Genomic DNA, 27,060 nt, shown 5'->3' with positions numbered 1-27,060 from the left:
TGGGGGCTTATATAAAGCAAAACTCTATAAACCTGTAGCATTTGCCCTTGGTTTCTAACTTAATCTTTCATTTTGCTTATAACTAAATACAAAGTTAGTGCTAATCTAATATACTTAGATATGTTGAACACCTAAAAGCAGAAAAATGATGACAGTCTATGAGTCACAAATGAAGAACCCCAATATGAAAATGTTTGGAAAAATACTATAACCCAGAAGTACTGAGTAGGTGGAATAATGGCCTTCAACATGCCAGAATGGGTATTCTCAGGCAGACCACTTACAAGGAAACCACGAGAAAAAGAAGACTGCACTTTTTGTTCAGTGATTTCCTATTAATTGTGATGTAAATTACATGGATGCGATTTTGACAAAGAATAGCACTGTTTCTGAAAAAATAGTGGTTTATGCACAAAATACAAAATGCATCAAGAAGAAAAAAATGTGACAGCATGAGTGCAATAAAATCTGAGATAATGGCTTATGAATAGGTTACTTTCGTATTCCTTTTTTTTTTTCCTGTTTGGCTCAATTTTTAACGCTTAAGTCTTAGGAATAAGACAAATATTTTATATCACAAATTAATGTGGATTTGTAGGTATTATTCGTATGTAATTCTTGATCCTAACATGAAATGTGAAATCACCTAGCTTTGGTTATATTAGGTTGAGATTGTTACTCTAACAATAGGTTATGCCAAAAGATATATCGGATAGCTTGGTTGCTAACGTGGACAGCTATCCATACAAGAAACAGCTAAGAGTCAACAAATTCGATTAATGTTGGACAGAAGTCTTTAGGGAGCAAGATACCACCATTTGCTGAGGCCCTGGGGAGCTTACATCTTCTCTTAACTGAGCTGATTCCCAGGGGACACTAATTAAAGTCGACCAGACCCTTGAAAAGTACAAACACATATCTCTCTTTAGAGGAAGTAAAAGTTGAAATACTATATTAAGGAAAGGTAACTTAAAATGATAAACATTGAAGAAGAAAGAAGACAACTTTTATTTGACCTTGAATGTATTTCTTATTCTATAAGAAAACTTAAAAAGCTAGAGGGTAGTTGTTTCTTGTCATTATACTGTTGCTGATTCTGTAGTTAGTTATTAATTTTATTTTTTATGATTCACAATCTGCTCTTTGAAATATGCCATATGCTCAAAGCAATTCAAGGATGACAACTGTCAGAATTACTCCAATAAAAATTGCCTAAATGAGGAAGATTTACGGCAGTTTGATATTTCAGTGGAAAGTCCCTCTACCCTCCCTGACAGCTTTTTCACTATGAATCTTGCAGCCATTTTTTCAGTCAGAATCACATGGCTGTTTTATAAGAACTTCTAAGACTATTTAAGTGGAATTGGTAAAACACGCTAGGCTAAGGGTGAATTAGCAGACATGGAAAACAATATAGATAGTTATTAGATGGATTGCCTGCAATCAATATGTGAGTTCCAAGCCAGTTTTCTTAAATCACACGCAAAGTATTGACTTAATATGACAACGTCTGCTCTATGTATCACTAATAAACATTAAATTGGACAAGCCCTGTACCCTGAAAGCAGCAAGCCAAACTGACAGCAAATTTCTTTTTTCTCTGGGCAGATCTGAGAGGTGGATAAAATCTACCCGAGTGCTCCAATCAAAACACATTTTGTTAAATGCTACCAGTCCATTTATCCTTTGTTTTGTTTCAGTCTATTTATTAATGCAATTTCATTTATTGCTATTCATCTCAAAGATAAATCTTTGTCCTTCTATAGAATTACACCAAATAGAATGTTATAAAGGGAACTTTCTTGCAATTATGATGTCGGTGCAGCCTGTCAGCACACAAGAGATGGAAATGAGTTTGGGGACAGGGAAGGGAATTCTAATAGACACCATGATACATACAATGAACGCAAAGATGAGAGAGAGAGAGAGAGAGAGAGAGAGAGAGAGAGAGAGAGAGACTGACTTGTCAGGCTAATCAGATCTTCCACAGCAAGGTAAAGGCAAGCACAGTAGCTCTCACCTTGTAAAGATGCTGCTGCTGCTCCTCTGACATCATCAGGTCATGGCTGTCCATCACGAGGGACTCCATGTCAATCAGCCAATCCCAGAGCTCCTGATATTCTGAATCAAAGTCCAGAAGCCTGAAGATAAAGCACAAAATGTATTATGCATAAATACAGTGTAGTTGTTAAAATCTTGTATTAGAATAATATATTCTTGAAAACCCATGATGTTCCTAGGTGATACCTACAAAAAAGAGAAGGGAACAATTCTCTGTGTGGTTACACAGTGGGCGAAATAGGAACTCAAGCTTGTGACATAGTCACTCCTTAGATTCTGAAATCATAACATGTATTTCCGATGCTCATACCTAAGACATATTATCATGGCCATTTCCATTTGCTAACCCTTTCTGAGGATTTGCAGCACTTGAACGAAATGACTACTATGCCCTTGAACAAGAGCACTGCCGTATTTAACAACGAAGAATGGAGGGTCAGTGCCTTATGACGGTGACATGGTCCAGAATTTTGGGTCAGAACAGTACCCTCAAAATTTGACCCTCTTTTTCATCTACTAGATTTCCATCCATATTGCATGCCAATAGATTTATGATTGAGGATACTAATATAACTCATTTCTCTACAATGATCATAATACACTATCATATCCAAAACATTATTTTCACTGAGAAATGACTCAATCATTTATATTTCCCTCTGCTGTCTATCTGCCTATCTCTGCAAACATACATCCTACATTTATTGTCATGGATGAATAGCCAGCATTTCAGCTTAACACTCAGAGATAGGCTTGAGTGACTCTGGTAAGCCAGTGAGAACCAGGGGCAGATCCAGTATTAGACAGGTGTTCCCCACAGACATGTAGGAAACAAAGGTAAGGACAGGAAGTCAAAACAATGAATCTTGGAATAGGCAGCAATCATTAAAATTCAAAGGAGGATAACTATGGTTTTCAACAAAATAAATCATTAGAATAAGGAGCTTAAAAGGATTAATGTGATTCTCTATTGAAAGCCTGGTGAATAAGTAAAGCCCAGATTCTTCTAAACCACTGTGATCAGAAAATGAAAGTGCAGATGAAAAACTATGACTTTGTCCTTCCCTCCAAAAATCATCATCCCCCTAAAAGCAATGCTAGCGTCTTGTCAAACTGTACCTGAACAAGACCTTACTAGTACTAGTGAAGCAGCAGCCTGAGGTATGAATCTGCATTTATCAAGTGAGTGTCTTATTACTACCTTGTTCCTGTCTCTCTATATTAAATGATTGCTTTCCAAGAAAACGAACATCCACTTTTTCATAATTTACAACTTAATCTTAATAGATATCAAAAAAAAAAAAAAAAAGTTAAGGTGTGTTTGGTGAAGGAGACTAGACCTAGAATTGCTTATTTTAATTACTTTACTGTAATTATAAAGATCCTTGATTAGGCCCATACGCACCCAAGGGCAAGGATAGTCATTGGCTGAAAAATGAGTAACACGTGTGCAGTGAATGCCGGTGATGGGCACCGCTGATGTAGCCAAACCTTCAGTAAGGGGATGATGGCCTAGAGCAGGGCTTCTCAAACTTGAATGTGCATGTGGCATAGCTGAGGACCTTGTTCAAAAGCAGGTACTGATTCAGTAGTCCCGAGGAGGGGCCTGAGATTCTGCATTTCTAACAAACGCTAGCAACTGGCAACGCTGGTGGTCACGGACCTCACCTTGAATAGCACTGACTTCCAGCACATACGTGAAACCTGCATAGTAGCCCATTTCAAAATACTAAATACTAACAACTAAACAAATACCGCTGTAATGGAGACAAAGAAACATCAGACTTTCTTTATTAGCTTTGTGACTGACTAACAAGGAATGACTAATAAGCTTTTGTTCACATGACAGGTGCAATTGTTTAGAAATGCCTCCTAAATTACGGTCATCATTTCTTTCTTCTTGTCCCTGCCTATATTATAACCATAAAGACAGGGGAAAGAGGAATGTGACCCCCAAATTAGAAGAGTATAGTCCAGGGTCATAGTAAAAGTAAAGAGGAAAGGAAGGGAAAACTCACCCCTTTCCTCTCCATGGACTTAGGGAATAAGAAGGAAATAAAGGCAAGAGGAGCAGGTGCTCAGATGTGTGTCCCATCTCTTGGCCCAAGACCTAGATGGAAGGCACAAGTTGAAGGGAAAGCCAAAAGTGCAAGATGTCAGCTCCATTTCTTGCTAGGAAGTCTGGGAAGACAATGCCTTAATCCACGTCCTCACAATAACCTGGAGTGGGGCTCTTGCAACTCAGAGAGAGATCTTTGGTCAGGACGCCCTTTGCTACACTGTTCTCTCATCCCCCCATGAGGTTTCTGGGAGTTCGGTTGGTGAACTTGATAGAGGCATTGCACAAGAACGTCCAAGGAGAGCCGGAGGGGCCTCTAAGCCAGACCTCAAAGAGCTGGCAGGACCAGTGAGGGCTGAGATGAGGCTTTAGACAGCAGGAAATACCTCCTGACTGAGCCAAGAGATAACAGCAGAGTCATAGCCCTCTGTGGAGGGCAACTGCATAATTCCCAGGGCAAGACTCATTTCAATGAATCCAGCCGGCCTACTCCCACCGGCCACATTAAGCCAGGGGAATCAGAATCACAAGGTCCTTAAGTCCCCTATATGCTCAGATTGGACGATATATTTGTCCAAAAGAAAGGAGAAGAATAGGAAATCCGAGAAACAGTATTTATCCCAAGAGTTGTTCCTTAAAGAGAATGTTCGTTTATTATGGGAGACTGAAAGCATTGTGTTTAAGAGCCTGAAATCTGATCCTAAAATTTGTTTGTTTATTTGTTTCTTGATTTCAGGAAAGTATGCGTTTAGGATATCTCATAAAAATTATCAGTCAGTAAGAGAAAATAAAGAAGCCTGTTTTATTTTCCATATGTGTATGATAAAAAGGAAACTTTGATTATGACTAAACAATTCAAGGGCAAGGGATTCATTTATCTCTGCTTCCCAATGCCCACCATAGTACCTGGTGAATGATGAGGAATGAGGGTAAATAATGAAATGAAAAACCTTTAGTAGGGCAGGAATGGCTTCAGAAGAGCAGTATGTGACAGAGATAATAGTATCTCATCCCCAGGTGCCAACACCAAAGCAACAAGTGCCCCATGGCCAGGCTTCTCACTCATGCTGAAGGCTAGATTTTGCCTTCAGTAGATGACAATGGTACATTTGCTTAGAATGACCAGATGTAGTAGGTTCTCTGTGAATGGGAGTTGCCTTCCCATTCCTTTCAAATCCTCCTATTTTCTCTAGTGAAAATTAAAGGAGATTTAGAAATAGATTTTAAACAAATGAAAAAATACATACAGGATGATTCAAATGTTCAGAACTATGGAATTTTTCCATTGGTTCTTTATTATGTCTTTATACCCATTGGGCTCTTTCCTCCTATTACTCTCCTTACAGAACAAAAGCCATTGCTTCTAATTAAATGCACCTCGGGCTCCTTCTCAGATAGTCTACACTGGAGACCTGATGGCGAATGAACATAACACAGGTGCTGTACTCATTCTTTCTCCAAGTGTAGTCTATTTTCATCCTAGCTGAGACTATTTATGCTTGAGTTTGTTAGACACAGTAAATACTTTGGTTCCATATTTTGTTTCACAAACGTAGTAGAATCAGCACCAGTGTTTTCCAAACAACGAATTCTCATAAGGTCCAAATACTGACAAGAAAAACATTCTTTTAAGCATTTGTACCTCATTTAGGAATCTTGGCCATGTGTTAATTCACAACTTAGAAAAGACCACACAGTTTTCCAAATTTGGTGAAATCAAATATATAACTTTGTAGCTAGTCAGCAATTAAATTACCAGAATTTCTTTGTTGGTTCTTTTGAAACCTTCTAAAATAACTACAATTTAATGTATTTATCGCATCAGGAAAATTTTTAGAGAAGAATTTCTTATGTTTACATTACCTGCAAAGGTGTGCTAAGGGTTTTGCAAGTGGTTTTACAAAACACAATGTCTTCCAGGAAAGGTGCCAGCTACTGTACAGTACAATGTGGAGGTCATAGATGAGTGAATTTATCAAGGATAGCATGAAACTAGTTACACTTCGATGTCCCTTTGACAAATATACCAATTCTATAAGCTGAATTCCAAACCAGCTTATAGAATTTTCTTGAATTCCTGGTGGCTCTAGTCTCTCTTTTCAGAAGGGAGAGAGAGGAGACTGAAATTGTGGCAAGTAGCTCAGAATCTTGTAAAGGATATGAGAATGGGATCTACTCTTCTGGAGGGATTTTCCTCATAAAATTTTCTTTGTAATTGTGCTTGGGTTTATGTTAAGTCATTCATTCAAATATAAAATCTCCTACATGTTAAAAGTTCTCAAAACATACCTTTTTGGTGTTCTATGAATATGTTATATCCTCTATGAAACTATACAAAGCAAACTCATACATACTCTATGAAAATGTTATAAACCAAACACATCACGAAAATGGTATTCTTTTGAACACTTTTCCTTTAAATTGCCATATATCCGAAGGGCTCACAATAAAAGAGCTGGACATTCTGTTGCAGGTATAACATTCCCATTTTAGGAAGTGTAAAGCTTAATTATGTTATAAGGAGAAAAACTCTTCTAATTCAAAGTCCGTTTTTATTAGACAAAAACAGAATTATGCATATTTATTCCATAATCTGGGAATCTAATAGAAATAAGGATAAGGCTATGGAAAAATAAATGAGCAATGTTTTCTTCAGTGTTTATTTTTAAGTTTACGTCAACTACTATGAATAATTGACAAAAGTATTTCCCAACATCTTGTCTACCATTTTCTCCGTCTTTTTAAGGTTGAAAGGATTCCAGGTCCTTTCACCACAGAAATGAAATACTAACAAGCTTATTTAGTATCATTTTTCTGCATATTGGACAGCAATATATTATTTGTGAGGCTGGCATAGTTTAAGAAATAATCCTTCCTCTAAACCCTGATGGGAGTTATGTTTGATTAGCTACGTGTTTGAATACATAAATGCATTCAGCCTTTGGTATTTAAAGTGAGTATCATTAACTGAACATTTCAACCTAAACTTTGCTTAAAAGATAAAGTTTCACCCAAGTGAAATCAATGGGAGGTGTGTGTGAATATATGAGGTTTCAGCTTAGCCCACTGAGGAATTTTGATTAAAACAGACAACCAAATGAAGAAATCATGAAAATAGAGCAATTCGTGGTTGAAGAAAAGATAACACTAAAAAGTCCTGGCAGTTTTTCTACTGAGGTCGAGTAATATATATTTTAGAGTATTTAAGAATCCATCTTTTGTATGTTTAATGGTTCATTTCACACTGGCACATCCAAAACACAAGACCAGTTCCTGAAATACCAGCTTGTCTATATTGGGACTTCTATTAAATGATCCAATTTTCCTTGCTTCTTTAGCATATTGATTCTTTCCCCAAATATTCACTAAGTATTCACTGATCACCTTATTTGCTCAAGAAAGTTTGCTTCTGGTTTTCAGAAAAAGACACTAAAGGAAGTGGTAACAAAATCTTGTAAAAATATAGTTTAAGAATTTTCCTGAAGTAAAATACTAACAATAGATCAGAATTTCCCATTATCCTCTACTCCATGAGGCATGTAAGCACAGAAGGGAGATACAATAGTGGCACCTAGCTCAATCATCATATCATTAAAGAATAAAATTTAGCTTTCCAGACATGGAATCTGATATGCACAGTTGCATGTAGAATCCCTTTCCACTCTAAACATATTAAAGTGTGGACACTAATTTACTATTTTGAATGAAAATTCATGAGCGACTTCCTCATGAGAAAAGCAGCCTGCCTTTGCCATTAATAAATAAAAAGGAATATGGAGTTCTTTCCAGCAGTAATTTTCTCATTTCTCATATATACCCACCTACGTGTGAAAATGTCTGAGAAAAATAAAATCAACCCTACAAATTTGTTAATGACTGGCCCCACTTTCTCATGTACCCATGAACCGTCTGTTCATAAACATTCATTATTGAAATAAAAGCTGTAAAGAAAAAAAAAAATTCTAACCTCCAAGATTAGCCATAAAATTAGAAATATCAATGGAGATTTCTGAATGTATTTAGAGGATTCTTTTAGGCTGTCAGGAAGTCAAACCCTTGTCTACTCGTAAGTTTTCAGATAATATGCTAGACAAAGTTCTAGCCAAAGAGCTGGAAACCATTCTGAAGAATTTAGAATAGCCAGTGGTTCCAACACAAATGGGAAAACCATCCTTCAGAAGACAAAGCAAGAGCAATGTTGTCTAAAAAAACAAAATAAAATATAAACCTTGCCATGACTATCTGTTGTGTTAAAAGGGAACTGCATCCCGACTGGCTACGGGCACCCTAGTGTGGTTTGGGCAGCTCACCCTTTTGTAAAAGGACTCCCCCCACCCTAAGCCTCACTGGTTTTTCAAAGATTTAACAGGCAGTAGAGAATATTTACCATCAGAGTTAGGGCAGGAGGTAAATACCCTGGAAACAGGTCTCTGCCACCCAGTTCCTAACAAAATCCTGGTAGCAGAACTAATATGGAGACCTCTTCCAAGATGACTTCATCTATCTCTTCCATGAAGCTGACCCTGCCCAGAGCGTGTTATGCTCAGACTACAGGGTTTTAGTTACCTATGGAATTGCTCTTATTGAATTATACTTTGACATCCCTTCTACAGCCTACATTTAAAAAAAAAAAATGCCTTGGGAATTTGGTTTCTCGCGTAGGGATATACTAGCACAAATGCAGTCTTCTCTTTAAAGAACTACTGGAGATGCTCTCAGGACTCCATGGCATAAGAAGCTGAGCTTCCTCCTACATATATTATTTTTAGTCTTAGGACACTACACTTTTTCTGATGGATGAGATTTCACTGTTTTCTTTGGGTGTGGAAAGCTTAGAGCCCAAGATAGCATTCCTGAAGATATTCAAGTTCTATACAAGAAAAGGAGGTAGATTAGATTTGTCAGAGGTCCCAATCGTCCCTGTTATCATCGCTCTCCCTCTTTGTGGGCCCTATCAACTCTCCAAAGCAGTACAGAAATTAAGCATTGTTAAGATGGAAGAAAGAATATATACATATATCAGTTTACTGTTAACTGTGAAGTTAACAACCTCTCTGGTTGACCCTTTGTTGGTTCCCGGCATGGGTGGCATTAGATCACTAAAGTGGAAGACTGTCTAGGTTCTAAAATTAGTTTAATGCATTTGTACACTAAAATGGTATAATATCACGACGCCAAGTGAACACATTTCTACTGGTGAATTGTGTTTTTACCCAGAAAGACCTATTTTAATAATCACATAGTACCCAAACAGCAGTTAGCCAGAAAGTAGCCAGGCCCTTTTTGGTCCTTTTAACTGCATGCTGCAGTGTGATCATGCTATTTAATAAGAACACCAGAGTATAAGAGAAGGAGCTCAAAGGACCTAAATTAAACATGGATCAGCTATTCATGACATTGAGATAGATCAAGAGTCCAGGGAAGAAAGCAGAAATGCATGGCGGAAACAAGATTTCTTTGGGTTGCCTAGTGATTTATCTGCAAGTGTTCTCAACATCAGTACGTGTAAGAGATGGTACTTCATGGACGGGGTGCACCGAAAAGAAAACGTTTTATGTAGCAATGTTCCAAAACCCCCCGTTGAACAGGAATTCAAAATGGTCATTGTGCGTGTGTGTGTGTGTGTGTGTGTGTGAGAGAGAGAGAGAGAGAGAGAGAGAGAGAGAGAGAGAGAGAGAGAATATGAGTGAACATGAATGTTCATCTAACAACATGTAGATACTTTTGGCCTGTTGCTCAACAGAAAACCAGAAAAATCACCCTGCAGCACTGAAATCAGGGTGATTGTTTCTCCTTTCAGGTGGTTAAAGTCATTCATGTAGCTTTTTACTTAATTAATTTAGAGAATCAAACTTGATCTTTAATCAAGCAATATTTTAAATAGTGATTTGTTTTCATTTGCCAATATCATTTCTCTCTGGCGGTGCTGTGTGTTTGTGTTTGTGTGTGTTGTGTATGTGTGTGTGTGTGTGTGTGTGTGTGTGTGTGTGTTCACACTGACCCAGAAACACTTCTTTTCCTAAAGGGCAGTGGATTCAGCTTTCCTGCCCAATTTTTAATTTTTTGTGTGTTTAAAGTTCATTTAGTTCAGCCTGTTATGCTTGGGAATAACCTACATATACTATTTGGATGTGGGAGTAAAATTTATGCTGAAACCTTGCATGGTGAGGGGTGAATTACTCCTATATTCATTGATAGAGGGCGTAAACCTTGACTACATCTCCATCTGTACAGATTGCTCAAATTCACCCACAGCCAGAGGAAGCTTGGAATGTAGCTGATGAGATGCAGGTATCATCTAGAACGTCACCTCAAGAGCAGAAGTCCCTAAGAACTCCCTTGGGACTCCCAAGCAGAGTCAGGAAACATTCCCATGCTGCTCTGTTTCAACGACATCAAATTATTATTTATAGTAACACTTCATGCACACAGGACGCACGTGCGCGCACACACACACACACACACACACACACACACCCTACAAAGTTACTGTCTTGTGGCTGAAATCCTCATCCTCCCTCTAACTAGCCTTTCTCTAGTGGCTACTGTCTATGCATCTTTTAAGACAGTTCAGATGTGTCCTCCTCCCATAAACCTCTCTGAGCTCTTCTAGCCAGGTTAGATTAGGCAGGCCTCCTAGGTATGCCCATAATATTCTCTTTCTTGAATTTTGCCCATTGTTTCTTGAAGCTGCCTCTGGGGGTCTGTCTCTCCCTCACTAGACTGAGGACTGTCAAGATTAAGTCTCATGCATCTTTTTCACTCCTAGTATTTCCTACCACTCCCTGCAACATAGTAGTTGCTCAATGTACATTCCATTAACTGATTTTTCACATATCTACTACATTCCAGGTATTTCGCACCTTTTCTTATCAATTATTATATTCCTACTTAAAAAGTATGTGAAAAAGTAAGCAAAAAGTATATGACGTAGACTAGGATAGGATATATATTCCCATTTTACAGACAGAGATACTGCATTTTGAGGAGGTTAAGGGTCCCTATCAAGATCACAGAGCTAAGAGGTAGCAGAGTGCCAATTTCAATTCCAGTCTTTAATTTTTAATCTAGTACATTCTCTCTCCTCCCTTAAGAAATTAGACTACATTGAGTGTATGACTATCCCTAACAATAAATATTGTTTGTGTAGTTGGAAGTAATCTGAGCAGACCTAATAAATTCTAATATCTAGGATTGGAAGCTTTTGCCTGCAGCTTTAAGACAGAAAATAATAGATAGCTGTAGTCCTTAATTCCTACCAATCAAGACACCACCTGAAATTCTCAATGATGTAGTGTTTTATTTTGGAAAACTTGTATAACACAGCAGGAAAGATTCTGACTGAAATCAAAATGTTCCAATTATCCATACTTTTTAAAATAAACAAGCATTCTTTACTTCTTTATTTTTTAAATACTGTTATTCAAAATTTCTGTACCTGTTTTACATGAACTGCATTTTCTTCTTATTTACCTTCTTTTTAATTAAAATTTATTGGGGTGATAATGGTTAATACAATTACATAGGTTTCAGGTGTACAATTCTGTATTACATCATCTATATATCACATTGTGTGTTCACCACCCAGAGTCAGTTCTCCTTCCATCACCATACATTTGGCTCCCTTTACCTTCTTCCACTACCCTCTTTGCCCCCCTTACCCTCTGGTAACCACTAAACTGTTGTCTGTGTCTATGAGTTTTTGTTTTTTTGTTTTTTTTATCTTGTTCCTTTGTTGCTTTCAGTTTGATATCCCACATCTCAGTGAAATCATATCGTTCTTGACTTTTTCTGTCTGACATATTTCATTTAGCATAATAATCTCAAGATCCATCCATGTTGTCACAAATGGCACTATTTCATCTTTTCTTGTGGCAGAGTAGTATTCCATTGAGTATATCTACCGCATCTTCTTTATCCAATCATCTATTCTGCACAGCAAAAGAAACCATCAACAAAACAAAGAGGCAACCAACCAAATGGGAGAAGATATTGCAAACAACGCCTCCGATAAGGGGTTAATAGCCAAAATATACAAGGAACTCATGAAACTCAACAACAAAAAGACAAACAATCCAGTTAAAAAAATGGGCAGAGGACCTCAATAGACATTTCTCTAAAGAGGACAAACAGATGGCCAATAGACATATAAAAAGATGCTCAACATCACTAATCATCAGAGAAATGCAAATAAAAACCACAATGACATATCACCTCACACTGGTTAGAATGGCTATCATCAACAAGACAAATAGTAACAAGTGTTGGGGAAGCTGTGGAGAAAAAGGAACCCTCATACACCGTTGGTGGGAATGCAGACTGGTGCAGCCACTACGGAAGGCAGCGTGGAGGTTCCTCAAAAAATTAAGAATAGAATTACCATATGACCCAGCAATCCTTCTCCTGGGTATCTACCCAAAAAATCTGAAAACGTTTATCTGTAAAGATATATGTGCTCCAGTGTTCATTGCTTTTATTTACGGTGGCCAAGACATGGAAACAACCAAAGTGACCTTGTTTACCTTTGAGCCCCTTTACCAATTTCTCTACCACCCCACCCCACCCCACCTCTGGCAACCACCAATCTGTTCTCTTTATTTATGAACTTGATTTTTGTTTTTATTTTTGTTTTAGATTCCACAAATAAGAGGGATCATACAGTATTTGTCTGTCTCTGTCTGATTTATCTCATGTAGCATAATGTCCCCAATGTCCATTCATGTTGTCACAATGGCTAGATTTTGTTTCTTTTTATGGCTGAATAATAGTCTGTTGTATTTATATGTGACAATTTATTTATCCATTCATCCATCAATGGAAACTTAGGTTGTTTCCATATCTTAGCTATTGTAAATCCTCCTGCAATGAACATGAGGGTGCATATATCATTTCAAATTAGTGTTTTTTTTTATTTCTTCAGATAAATACTCAAAAGTGGAATTGGTGGATCATATGGTAGTTCATTTTTAAATTTTTTGAGGAACCTCCATATTGTTTTCCGTAGTGACTGCACCAGTGTACATTCATTCCTACCAATAGTGCACATGGGTGCCTTTTCTCTACATCATTGCCAACACTTGTTATTTCTAGACTTTTTGATAATAGCCATTCTAACAGGTGTGAGGTGATACCTCATTGTGGTTTTGATTTGCATTTCCCTGATGATCAGTGACATTCAGCATCTTTTCATATGTCTATCGGCCATCTGTATGTCTTCTTTGGGAAAATGTCTATTCAGATCTTCTGCCTATTTTTTAATGGAATTCTTTGTTTTTCTGCTATTGAGGTGTATGAGTTCTTTATATAGTTTGGATATTACCTCCTTATCAGATATACGAGGTCCGACAATTAAGATTGCGGACTCATCCTAGAAAAAGTGCTACATACCTCATTGCTGAATATCACTATGGTCATCTTCAAAGTACTTCCCTTGGGAAGCTATGTAGTGATGCCAGTGCCTAGTCCACCCTTCAAAGCAATTTTGGAACTCTTTTTCTGGAATGGCCATCAAAGCTGTTGTTGTATTACCCTTGATGTCCTGAATGTCATCAAAATGTCTTCCTTTCAATATTTCCTTTATCTTTGGGTAAAGAAGTAAAGAAACAAGTCATTGGGGGCCAGATCAGGTGAGTAGGGGGCTGTTCCCATACAGTTATTTGTTTACTGGCTAAAAACTCCCTCACAGACAGTGCCCTGTGAGCTGATACATTGTCGTGATGCATGAGCCATGAATTGTTGGCGAAAAGTTCAGGTCGTCTAACATTTTTATGCAGCCTTTTCAGTACTTCCAAATAGTCAACATGGTTAACTGTTTGTCCAGTTGGAACAAATTCATAATGAATAATCCCTCTGATACCATGTTTCCCTGAAAATAAGACCTAGCCAGACAATCAGCTCTAATGCATCTTTTGGAGCAAAAATTAATATAAGACCCAGTATTATATATATTATATTATATTATATTATATTATATTATATTATATTATATTATATTATATTATATATATTATATTATATTATATTATATTATATTATATTATATTATATTATATTATATTATATTATATTATAGACCCGGTCTTATATTATAGTAAAATAAGACCGAGTCTTATATTAATTTTTGCTCCAAAAGACACATAAGAGCTGATTGTCTGGGTAGGTCTTATTTTCAGGGAAACACAGTGTCAAAAAAGGTTAGCAACATCATTGCAACAAGTTTACGAACTTAATTGTCAGACCTCATATGATTTGCAAATGTTTTGTCCCATTCAGTAGGTTGTCTTTTCATTTTGTTGATGGTTTCTTTTGCGGTGCAGAAGATTTTGAGTGTGATTGTAGTCCTACTTATTTATTTTTCCTTTTGTTGCTTTTTGCTTTTGGTGTCAGATGCAAAAAACCATTGCCAAGACTTATGCCAAGGAGTTAATCACTTATGTTTTCTTCTAGGAGTTTTATGGTTTCAGGTTTTACATTCAACTATTTAATCCATTTTGAGTTGGTGTTTGTGTATGATTTAAGATAGTGGTTCAATTTAATTTTTTGCATGTAGTTGTCTTTTCCCAACACCGTTGATTGAAGAGACTGTCCTTTCCCCATTGTGTATTTTTGGTTCCTTTGTCATAAATTAATAGACCATATATGACAGTCTGTTTATTTCTGGGCTCTGTTCTGCTCCATTGACCAATATGTCTGCTTTTATGCCAATACTGTGCTGTTTTAATTACTACCGTGTTGTAATATAGTTTGAAATCAGAGAGTCTGATACCTTCAGCTTTGTTCTTCTTTCTCAAGATTGCTTTGGCAACTTGGGGTCTTTTATGGTTCCAAATTTCAGGATTGTTTATTCAATTTTTTCTGAAAAATGCCATTGGAAATTTGATAGGTATTGAATCTGTGGATTGCTTTGGGTAGTAAGGCCATTTTAACAGTACTAATTGTTTCAACTCATGTACATGGGATAGCCTTCCCTTTATTTATGTCTTCTTCAATTCTTTTAATGTCTTACAGTTTTCAATATATAGGTCTTTCACCTCCTAGGTTACATTTATTCCTAGAAATTTTATTCTTTTTGATGAAATTATTGTATTAATTTCTCTTTTTGATAACTCATTATTAGTGTATATGAATATAACAGATTTTTGTGTATTGATTTTGTATCCTGCAACTTTTCTGAATTATTCATTCTAACAATTGTTTGAGGAAGTCTGTAGTTTTCTATACACAATAATATGTCATCTACAAATAGTGACAGTTTTATTTTTTCCTTTCCAATTTGGATACTTTTTTTTCTTTTTCTTGCCCAATTGCTTGGCTAGGATTTCCTGTACTGTGTTGAAAAGAAATGGAGAGAGTAGGCATCCTTGTCTTGTTCTTGATGTTGGATAAAAAGCTTCCAGCATCTCACCATTGAGTGTGATGTTAGCTGTGGGCTTGTCATATATGGCCTTTATTATGTTGAGATATGTCCCTTCTATACCCACTTTGTTGAGATTTTGTATCATAAATGGATAACAAAGTTTGTCAAATGCTTTCTTTGCATCTGTTGAGATGATCATGGGATTTTTATTCTTTATTTTGTTAATGTGGTGTATCACACTGACTGATTTGTGGATGTTGAACCATCCTTGCATATCTGGAATAAATCCCACTCAATCATGGTATATAATCTTTTTTACATATTGTTGAATTTGGTTTGCTAATTTTTTTTGAAGATTTTTGCATGTATGCTCATCATGGATTTTGGCCTATAATTGTCTTTTCTTGTAGCATCCTTGTCTGGTTTTGGTATCAGGTTCATGCTGGTCTTGTAAAATGAGTTCGGAAGTGTTCCCTCCACTTCTATATTTTGGAGTAGTTTGAGAAGGATTGGTGTTAATTACTCTTTGAACATCTGGGAGAATGCACCAGTGAAGGTATGTGGTCCTGGACTTTTATTTGTTGGAAGGTTTTTGATTACTGATTCAATCTCCCTACTAGTAATCGGTCTGTTCATATTTTGTATTTCTTTAAACATTCTTAAAGATAATTTTATGCCGACCTGAGAGGGGAGGATAGACTGCCAAAAGGTCAGTTCCTCCCTCCCTCAGCTTCTGCTACCCCATAGTCACCACACTGTTCCTGTTGCTGATTGAGGGACATTCTTGAGCTTCAGACCTGCTTCCTGGGCATTTCTACTTGGATGCTCCGCAGACCACCAAAAGAACTATACTCAGCTTCTTTCTCCCCTTTGCTCCTCCTCTGAATTCCCCACTTTAGTGAATGGCATGTCCATCTACCAGAGTGCAGACGCCTGAAACATGGATATCCATTCTTAAACACACCCTTCCGTCCCCATCCACTCTGGTGACCAAGGCCTGTCAGTTCAACTTCCTTCTTTCTGTTTCCATTGCTGCTATTGTATCTCAGGCTCTAAATATTTCTCACCTGGCTGACTAGAATTGCCTGTTAACTAAGCACTATCTAGTCTTATCCTTGCCAATCTATTCTCCACAGTGCTACTAGAATACTGTTTCAAAACTGCCAATCTAGTCATGCTTGACATCCTTTAGTGGTTCCGGCTATTTGTACACACTGTCTCCTCTGTGAGACACACTCTTATTATCACTTCTGACCCTTGGCGTTTCACCATGAGACTTCTTCTGATAGATTTTCCTGATTTCCATATACCTGCTACCCTTTGCATCCCATTGACTTTATATCTCTGCCGCCTACTGCAATATATACTTAATAATAGCTCAATAAATATTAAATGTGGAATAACATCAAAGTCATTTGAATCCAAAATCTCCTATCTTCTTTCCCCTCCTTGAACCAACAAATAATCATTCCCTTTATCCAATGGGTCATCAAGGTTCATTGATTCTTTCTGGCTTTAGTTCTAATCCAGTATCCACATTCTCCATTAATTTCTAACCTAAAATCTCCAATGACTAAAGTACTGTTTCTCAAACTGCAGCAGAATTACCTGAAGGGCTTACTAAACAGAGATTGCTTGTTCAACCTCCAGACTTTCTAATTTAGGGGCTATGGAGCAGGGCCCAGAATTGGCATTTCTAACAAATTCTCAGGAGATGTTGATGGTGCTGGTCCACCGACCATATTTTGAAAACCACTAGAACAATGGTTCTCAACTGGACGTGGGCATTAGAACATAATCATATCTTGGCCTACGCCTGCCTACCGCATCAGAATTTTCACTGGGGTGGGGCAGGCATGCATTTTTCAGCTTAAAAGCTCCACAGGTGACGCTGATGCACTGTCTGGTTAAGAACCATGTACTCAATGATTAACTCCAGGACCTGGACTTCTCCCCAAGCCTCATTTTTCACACTTCCTCCAACTTTCTACCCTGCTCCCCAGTCATATGGAACAGCAGGCAGTCTGATGATTCAGACCTATGCTCCCTCTCTCTGAGCCCCAAACCTGTTTTAGTTATTCATTCATGAATCCATTCATTCACTGAGCACCCGGCACTTGCCAGGCGCTGCACCACACACAGGGCAGAATGTGGTAAACACAAAAGATGCAGCCCTGCCTCAGACGGTCAACTGCATTTGCTCTGAGCTCCCCTAGCACCCTCTGCTTCCCCTTCTCTCTCACTGCACAGGCAAATACTGGCTTAATACTGCACTCTATTAGTAGACTGTAAATTTCATGAAGGCAGAGACTGTGGTCTGTCTTTGTAGATGCTCAATAAACGTTTGTTCAGATTAAATTGAAAAGCTGTTCCCCTCACCTTGCCTTCTTTCAGAAACCATCTCCAGAGTTCCCGCTCTCTGCTGTCTTTCCTGACCTGCTCTAACCACCCCCCACTACAGTCAGAACTGAGCTCTGCCTTCCATGAGCCCCTAATCCCATGTAGATTTTTAACTCAGCACTTGTGGTCCTTTAGTCCATGTTGTTTACAGATTTGGTTCCTCCTACCCAACTGTGAGCCTCTCAAGATCAGGGGCCATTTCATTTTGCCTTTTAAAGTCTGTAGTTCATATAGGAAGTACTTAAAAATATTTGTCAAATTAATGAATGAAGTCAATTTTGTTTTCACTTAAGCCTACTTTGCAATGTTTTTGCCCAAACTTCCTTGTGGCTTTATTGAAATCTTCTTAAGAATCAAGATACTATAATTTAAATATCATAGAATATGGAATATGCACAACATGGGATTTAGAGGAAAGAATGTTTATCAAGGGTCCAGATGAAATCCTTCAGAGAAAATACAAAGCATGATTTTATGGCTTGTCCACCGCATTCTGACCCAGGGCTCTAAGTTGAGGTCTTCGCTCCATCTTACACTACCATCCTGGACAAGCCAGTCACCCAACCTTTTTGTCTCTCAGTTCTATCACTTATAAGCTGAATAAAACACATACTTTGTAATCTACACCAAAGTCTTAACAGCCAGTAGGATGCTACTTAATGAATTAAACAGCATCTTTGAAGTTCATTTAAAAAATGAAATCGGGCAACCTCTGAGTAGAAAGAGGTGCTGGAAAAAGAGATGATTACACTTTACAAAAGACACAAAATGTAAGTGTTGTTAACAAACTCTGCTCTGAGCATAGCGCCATGCACGTAGTAGGCCTTCAATGAATATTTATTAAATGAAAGAAATAAAATAATCAGGAAGTGCTTTCATTTAAATTGGCAGGAATCAAAAAGCACCAACCTGCTCTCATAGAGAATCTTGTTGTGTGACTCACACATTGCATAACCCTCAGGAAGCCATGGTTTCCCACTTTGCAATGCTGGAGCCAGTGCCACATGTCTCCCACAGGTGAACACACTGTTACTAGAGCTTGCACAGCCTCACATACATTCGGGAAAATCTTCCAATCGCACATAGTCATGACTGCTAAACATACAGTTCATCATTGTATGTTAGCTGTGTTATATCACCTCGATACACACAATTTTGTCAAGCCAATGGGGTTATAAATTCGTTTCAAAATGACTTTTGGTTTTGTAAAATTCTTACAAATTTAAGATCACAGTCTATCTAGCATCCGAGTCTTACCTTACATATTTTTCAACTACATGCTTTTTTTAGCATGCATGTCGATATGGGAAGGAAATAAAAATATATGAATTGTGTCACCAACTTAATTTTCTCTGCAGTAAATTGGATATCTGCATATGGAATGAAGACCGTGGAAAGCCCACACTATTCCCACAATTGCTTATCAGAAACAATGATCATTCTATGTTAACAAAAGGAACAGTTAATGAAGTTTATGTGTCATTGGAGCAGATAATTTTACAAGGCTATATTCTTAAGGCTTCAGAATTAAGGATTTGACTGTGGGAGCACAGGGTCTTGGAGGCAGGACACCCCAGATAACCTCACCCACATGCATTTCTCAAACAATGCTTTTCTGTACGTAAACAGAAAGTAGAGAGGAATATATGGTTTTTGTCCTTAGTATTAAATAGCTGCTTTTTCTTCAGCACACTCTTAAATTTCTGCACAATGCACAGCCTTCAGCACCCCAAGGAGCATAAACAAAGGATAGCAGGCAAGTTCACCTACTCCCACTTCCCAGAACAATGCTTGTTGTTAACTAAGCAATTTCCAGGGCAGATTTATGATTTGTGGAGCCCAGAGTAAGGACTCAGGTTGGGTTGCTGGAATCTGAGGTCAGAAGCACGAGGTGCCTGTTCAGTCTCCAGGGCTTGTAGAAAACATGAAAATGTGACCTAAAGTTTGTGCTTGTGTGAACACCAGAGACTATTTAGGCATTTAGAGAAATTAAAGCACATTAAGTCCTCAAAACAGCTTATTGTTCATGCTCCAAGTTTTAACCTTTGCTTTCTTATTTGTTTCTATACTCTTGCTCTTGTGAATAAATGTCTACTGAATTGTATAAGATGAATCAAATAAATATGTAACATGTCTATGGATGTAAAAAAATCCTGATGGAGCAACAAATTATACAGATTGGTAAATTTGAAAACAGTCCTATCCCATTTCCTAATGCTGGATTATATCACAAAACAGAATTTGTAACCTGTATACTTATTATCCCAAAAATTTATATGAAGATTTAAAGTTCAGTCAGAACTATAAGCACTTAAAAGATAAATGCAAACAAGTACATGAAAAGACTTCTTCCTGCCTGCCTCTTCAGGGAATATTTTGGCTAGAGTTCCACCTGATAGGGTTATAAGATGCTATTAATACGTAATGGAACTTGGGGGAACAGTTTCTGCCCCGTGTTGTCTGGTTCAAGTATAAAAGTAAAATAGGTTACTGTTTCCATCTTTATGAGAAGTCTTATCAAGTCATCAAAACTGAAATAATTAAATTTCGTGACTACTCTTTTACTCTTTAATAATCACCCACTAAATATTAGAATTGAGCCAGAAAAAACAAAGAAATAAAAAATATATACATATTATTTGCATAACTTCCAAGTCATTTGGACTATCTGAATGCACGATGATTATTCAATAGTATGAGTACTTAGCATAATATAAACACAGCCATATGTCTCAAGCTGAATGAAATTGTTGATGGGTCACTGAGTTGTTGGGTTCTTTCAACAATTCCAAGACTCGTCTGTTATTCCAGTTGAGGTTACGTGAAGCTAAACCGGCTAGCCCATGGTCTCTAAACAATGATTAAATATCCACATTTTACAGGGAAATTATGTGCTACCAAGTTTCCAGTGAGGTTCTGGTGTTTCAAAGATCCTCAGACAGACTTAAAAATCAATGGTGAAGTTTAAAAAGGGGAAATACACTGAAAAAAAATGTATAAAGAAAAACGACCAATGTTACAGGCACAATACAGTCACACAAACACTAGTAAAATCACAGGGCTGTTTTTAAATCAATCATAACCAAGTTAGGCGGTTCTGGGTTCAGTGACAAAGCCTGATAAAATCCCAAGTCTTCAATTCTGGCACAAATGAAAAAGACAATAAATACCTAAGCTATGGAGCTTCTCTTTGCCTGTGAGATAAGGAGAAAATGCCTGCCTAACGCCTATCAGTGGAAAATCATTGAAAAAGTAGAGATTAGTGAGAATAAAACAACAAAAAGAATAGTCTCCTACCCATTGCCTCCCACTGAATGAACTTTTGACATGTCCGCAAACTCCTCTTTCCTCTTGCTGCTGTTGGTATACTGCTCACTGTACAGCTTGAGGGACATCTGCTCAACAGCATCTCTTCGTGCTTCCAGGTAGCTTAGTTGAACCTCAGCCTAGAGACAGAAACAAAGAGGAACTGCTATTTTAATCCAGAAGGAATGCATTTCAAGTGAGGTGTAACAACTCAAAAATGGGGATTGTTCATATCATTATGCTGCTTCTTTTCAGGGTGGATTTCATGGGATCAGCTGGGCATATCATAGAATTGCATTTTAGATCTGAATCTTATAAAGTCCTCCTTAAAATATGACCTGAATACATGAACTCTCAAAAGACTCAGTAAATATCACAAAATATCCCTGAGATCATAATACTGTATGATGAGACTTTACATAAAAATTTTGTGAAATTCCTTAGTAATATTCTTTTTCAGATTGCCACATATGTGACATTTATTTTTTAAAGATTGCCTCTCCAACCCATACATGTGCATGGATACATATTCTGACCACTTCTCAGTATCTTCCCTGAGGAGAATAAAAAAGTGTACTAGTGATTTTAATACCTCCTCAATAGTGACAACAGACTACCTTTATTACATTTCTTTTGGTTCTCTGTATTATTGTCTTCATCCTTTTAAAATAGAGGGTATGGTGATTTTGCTTGCGCGCAGGTTTGACTTGTTAGACCTTTCATAGTTACTTGGGGCTCGCTGTAGGAGAAGCAGTAAGTTCACCATGCTGTTTTCTATCAAACCAAGGACAAAAGAATGCTGAATAATATTTGGCATGAAAATGCATTGAATAGATGCTTTATTTATTGCAGCTGTGGTGATCCCTGTGGCTTTAGGGTTCCCGAACACACCAGATGAGACTGGGAATGAAATCTCAGTGGCATGCCCTCCCCTGGTAAAGGGGAGGGGGCACTACTGAGTTCACGGGCCCTGTGGACCAAAGGAACTCTTATCTTCATTTGGCTCGCTTCACTAAATCCAAGAACATCCAGAAACATTTCTGATAAGCCTGAAAACTGTGCCTTCTTTATATTTTAATTGCATATTCTCCTAAGAAAAACAGTTCTGGGTCAGCTCTTGGCTAGTTGCCAGAATTCTGTAACATGTAAGAAATGCCGAGTCAGACGTGATCTTCTACTCTTCATGTCCAGAGTCAGCCAAGGCCTTTGGACTAGTCTCTAGTTTTATAGACTTGACTGTGGGGAAGTGGCGTGGGGATGGGGGGATGGAGAGTATTATAAAGTGGCAGTTTCTTAAAAGTGCAAAGCGGGACTCTAAAGGAAATGGGTATCTTAGGAAAGGTAAGCTCTCAAACCATTGTAGTTCCTATGTTGCTGCTTTCCACAAGCAGCTCATTATGAAGGCTCTGGATTGCCAGGAAGAACTTTTTCAAAATGCTACAATGACTATATTCATATCATTGAAGTTTCAGGAATCAGTTAAAAATCTTAGTATTAATGCGTGTGAATTTTTCTTGCCCAAACTAATTGGTTTGAGTAAGAAGACTCGACTGAGTTAAGAATTATGTCAAACACTTATAAACAAAGGATAATGCACATGGAGTGTATTCAGTGTGGGGGAAGGGGCGTGGCTGATCAGAAGGCAAAAAAAAAAAAAAAAAAAGGCCATACCTACCGTTATTTAGCATTTTTATTAAGGATGTGAAAGAGGAGGTATGGAACATGTAGATGGCATTATGAAAGAGTCCCAACCAAGAGATATGCAGATATCGTAGAACTTGGAGGAATAATACCCACAGACCTAAGAAATGTTTTTTAAAATAGGAGGGGGGCAGTATAAAACTAAATACAGGGAGTCAATGATTAGGAAAAACAACAAAACATATCTTTCAAAAGAACATGCAATCTTTTATGTGATTAAATATGAGATAATGGAGATATTGAATAATTGTCAAAGAATTTACAAACAATCCACCCAAATGGCACACCTCCCCCCCACCCCCAAAGTTGTAGGGATAATGAGGAGGTCATCTTACACCAAGCATTGTACTGGAAACCCCATTAGAATAATTCATCTGCACCATTAGGTGTGCCAAAGGGCATGTTTGATCCTGAGAGGTTCTTGTTAGTTTTTAACCATCCTATGGTAACAAGCTGGACCACTACTTGTTCTGGGTAATGATTTCACAAATGTGTGCCACTGGTCACAAAAAGGATCATAAAGAGGGAGATTGACTTAATGTAGACTCATCACTACAATGGAAAAATAATTGGAGTTCATCCCTTTGAGATCGTAGGCCATTTCTGGGTACAAAGGGAAGCACCTCTCATATGACAGGGATACATGGAGAGAGCTTCAGAGAACAATGCTGAGAGCAACCTGAAAGATAATTAGTCAACTTATGAAAATGATTGAAATGTTTTAATCTAAGACCTTTATTGCGCAATATCTCACAGGCATTTGACATAAAAAAAAACTTCCCTGCACTAACAAGGAGATGAATTATATGGCCCAAGTCTTTCCTATCCACCTCTATTTCTATCTCTGCTTTCAGTGATTAATTCCTAAACATGATAGTAAAAATAGAACCAAAGTACCTCCTTCTGCTAAGGTTGAATGGCTTTGCCAATCTAAATCTCTGTGCAAACTGTCTTAACTTTTTTTTTTCATACTATGTCTTAGTCCAAAGATAAATTTCTGGGAGAAAGAGTCAGAGAAAATACAGTTTAAAAATAAAAAATAACAGTGAATCTCTGATGTAAAGAATTTTATTTATTGGCATTTATGATATTACTGGATACTTACAAAAATGATTATAATTTGCCAATGAAATCTTGGCCTGATTAAATAATATTATTGATGTGTAATCAATAGGATTTAGCAACTTACTCATTAAGGAAAATGAAAAGGAACATGAGGGAACAGACTCAATGACAGCTCTATCTCACACTTCCCTGTCAGTACCATTAATGGGAGTAAGAGTATAAAAAGAGTGATGGGATGGATGGAACAAATGAGCTGGATTTGACTGAGTCTTTTTGGTTTGAGATACTGGTGGGACACCCTAAATGCCATGTTCAGCAAGCAAGTGGAAATACTAAGACTGAAATATAGAACCAGAGGCAACGGTTGCATTAGGAGATGAAATGAGAATGACATGGGAGAAAATGTAAGATGAGAAGAGAAAAAAGGACCAGTTCTCATTTATTCTGGTCTAGACCTGCATTGCATGTGGCTGACCTAATGTGATGGATTCTCAACCATTCTCCCTCTCTCCACCATCCCCAAATCTGTTTCATAGATGGTACACTGATGAATCTTTTTGAATCATAGCTGAGATGACCAGTTGTTGTTTCAGAGTTTAATTCTGGACTTCTTTTCTTTATTTATACTCTCTCTCTTCCATGGCTTTCAATGTCATCAATATGGTAATGGCTTCCAATCCTCTCCTCTGAGCTCCACACTTATCTATGTAACCAACTACCTCACACTGCCACTTGGATTTACTTTAGGCATAATTGTTCACAACATAACTCTCCATTCTCACCCTCCCGAGATCCCCCCAAACTTTCTCTACTTAGTCCTTTCCTCTTAAATAAATGGCACCATCTGTTGCTCAGTCAGAAACATGTAAGTCATCCTTGACTTCTCATCTCTTCATTTCCCACAGCCAGTTACATCCTTTTCCAAAATGTCTCTCCAGTCTGTCTCCCCAATCTGCATTTCTGCCAGCCTGACCTAAGCCCTCATCATCATCTCTCCCCCACAGTATAGCAACTCTCTTCTAAAGTGTATTTCCCCTCACCCATTCCTGCCCCTCCAATCTCATCCCTTACCGGTGACCAGAGTGCTCTTTATAAAACTTGAGTTGGTTTCATACTGCATTCAGACCTGAAAAACAAACTTCTTCCATGGCCCACGAGATTTGCGGCCTGCCTCCACAGACCTCATTTCTCCCTCTCAGACCTACTTATCTCACTCTTTCTTAATCACCAAGCCCCTGTCATCCTGGCCTTCTTTCAGTTTTTTAAGCAGCTCTTTTCTGTCTCAGGACCTATGCACATATTGCTCCCTTTCTCTGGAAAAATCCACTTGCTAATTAACATCTTCTCATCCTTCAACTCTCAGCTGATGTGCTACCTCTCGGAGAGGCCTTCCCGGACCACCTTATCCAAAGTAGGTCTACTCTATTGTTCTCTATTTTGGAGCAGCGTTAATGTCCTTCGGAGCACATATCATGATTTAAAATTCTTGTATTTGCTGGCTTACACTTTTTCTGTGTCTGTCTCCAGACTGTAAGCTCTGTAAAGGAACTGTGTTCTCTCTGTGTCTTTTGCCATTTCATATTTCCAGCACCTTGGTGATATCTGGAGCATGATGGGGGCTTAGTAAATAATCATTGAATGAATGAACTGTACAATATATATCTATCCATTTATTACTCACATGTTCACTGAGCCTTTAACGTGTCAAGAACTGCACCAGGGACTAAGGGTACAAATAAGAATAAAACATAGCCCTTTCTTTCAAGGAATTGCAACATAGTGAAGTAAATGTCAGCAGATAACTACAATTTTGCCAAGTGAAATGATTGTGGGGGGGGGGGGTAGCGTGGAGGGAAATAAAAGCAACTAATTGCCTGAAAATGAAGAATGGGCAGTAAAAGCTGGATAGGAGTGGCATTTGAGCCAAATCTGGGTGCATGGGTATGAATTTAAGTGAAAAAGCAGATGAATATCTTCATAAGCAGAGTAACTCATTTGGTTTGAAGCCCAGTGTCATGAAAAAATGTGGCATGTTCAGGAATGGTGGCTGGACAGTTACTGTCTTAGACATTAACTTCTCTTAATTAAAAAAAAAAAGAATGGTATCTGGAGCTTTGGGGCATTTGAATGAAGAGGTGAACATAGACGAGGATAGACTGAAGGATTTCAGGTGAGGGAGTCTGGATGCTCTCCAACAACATACCAACAGAAGATGTTATTGTTTCTGTAATGGCCTTCATCTTCCTCCATCTCCCTTCTTCTGTCAAGGCAACATAGTCATCTGATGGATTAGTCCAAATAAACTCATAAGGCTCCTACCTCCCAGGGTACTTTGAGAATGTTGCATTGAGAAAGGAATCAAGAGTTCCCATCAGGTCAAAAGCCCAGGGTCCCAAATGGGGGAATGCTTAAGAGACTCTAGTGACTCATACCTCTAGTAAACATTTAACATAATGTTGTGGACTCAAATGTGTCTCTTTCAATTCCTGTGTTGAAGCTCTAACCTCCAATTTGACTCTATTTGGAGACAGGGTCTTTAAGAAGATAATTAAGGTAATCAACGGTTGGGCCTAATCCAGTAAGATTGGTGTCCTTATGAGAAGAAAAGAAGTGGGCCCACAGAGAAAAGGCAATCTGAGGACATAGCAACAAGATGGTCATTTATAAGCCAAGGAGAGAGGCCTCACTAGAAACCAAATCTGCCAACACCTTGATCTTGGACTTCCAGCTTCCAGAACTGTGAGAGATAAATTTCTGTTGTTTAAGCCACCCAGTCTATGTTATTTTGTTATTGCCACTCTAATAGACTAATACGCATAATAAAGTTAGAAACACTGCCTTCTCTCTGAGGTTTCAAATAATTGCTTTGCTGCTTATCATTAGCAGCATGTTCTGCATGCCCCCTTGTAGAACCCAAATTACTAGAGATACTCCTATTTAAATTTAGATTACTAATTCATAATTTAATCAGAACACAAGGCATAGTGTTCTAAAATATTTTATTTAAATTTGGCTTGATATGTAGTGATCCAAATTCAATGATCCGGGGGGTTTGAATAATTACTCAACCATCTACTTCTAGTAGTGAGCCCGTGATCAATTCTGAGGGGTA

At 37.8% G+C, this 27,060-nt stretch overlaps 1 protein-coding gene across 8 annotated transcripts in view; it reads right to left on the bottom strand.

Moving 5' to 3' along the window:
• Positions 1–27,060, bottom strand: part of AKAP6 (A-kinase anchoring protein 6) — a 461,784-nt gene that overhangs the window by 119,654 nt on the left and 315,070 nt on the right. For all 8 annotated transcript variants that reach the window (XM_019754535.2, XM_019754539.2, XM_074328129.1 and 5 more), the window contains 2 exons: positions 21,174–21,322; positions 2,021–2,141 (listed from right to left, as the gene is read on the bottom strand). In XM_019754535.2, coding sequence (XP_019610094.2) covers positions 2,021–2,141; positions 21,174–21,322 — 270 coding nt within the window. The remainder of the gene's footprint in view (positions 1–2,020; positions 2,142–21,173; positions 21,323–27,060) is intronic.

The sequence above is a fragment of the Rhinolophus sinicus genome, linkage group LG03, assembly GCF_036562045.2.
Source record: "Rhinolophus sinicus isolate RSC01 linkage group LG03, ASM3656204v1, whole genome shotgun sequence".
Classification (NCBI taxonomy): Eukaryota; Metazoa; Chordata; class Mammalia; order Chiroptera; family Rhinolophidae; genus Rhinolophus; species Rhinolophus sinicus.
Note: the sequence above shows the minus strand (reverse complement) of the source record. Positions and strands in the feature narration are given on the sequence as shown.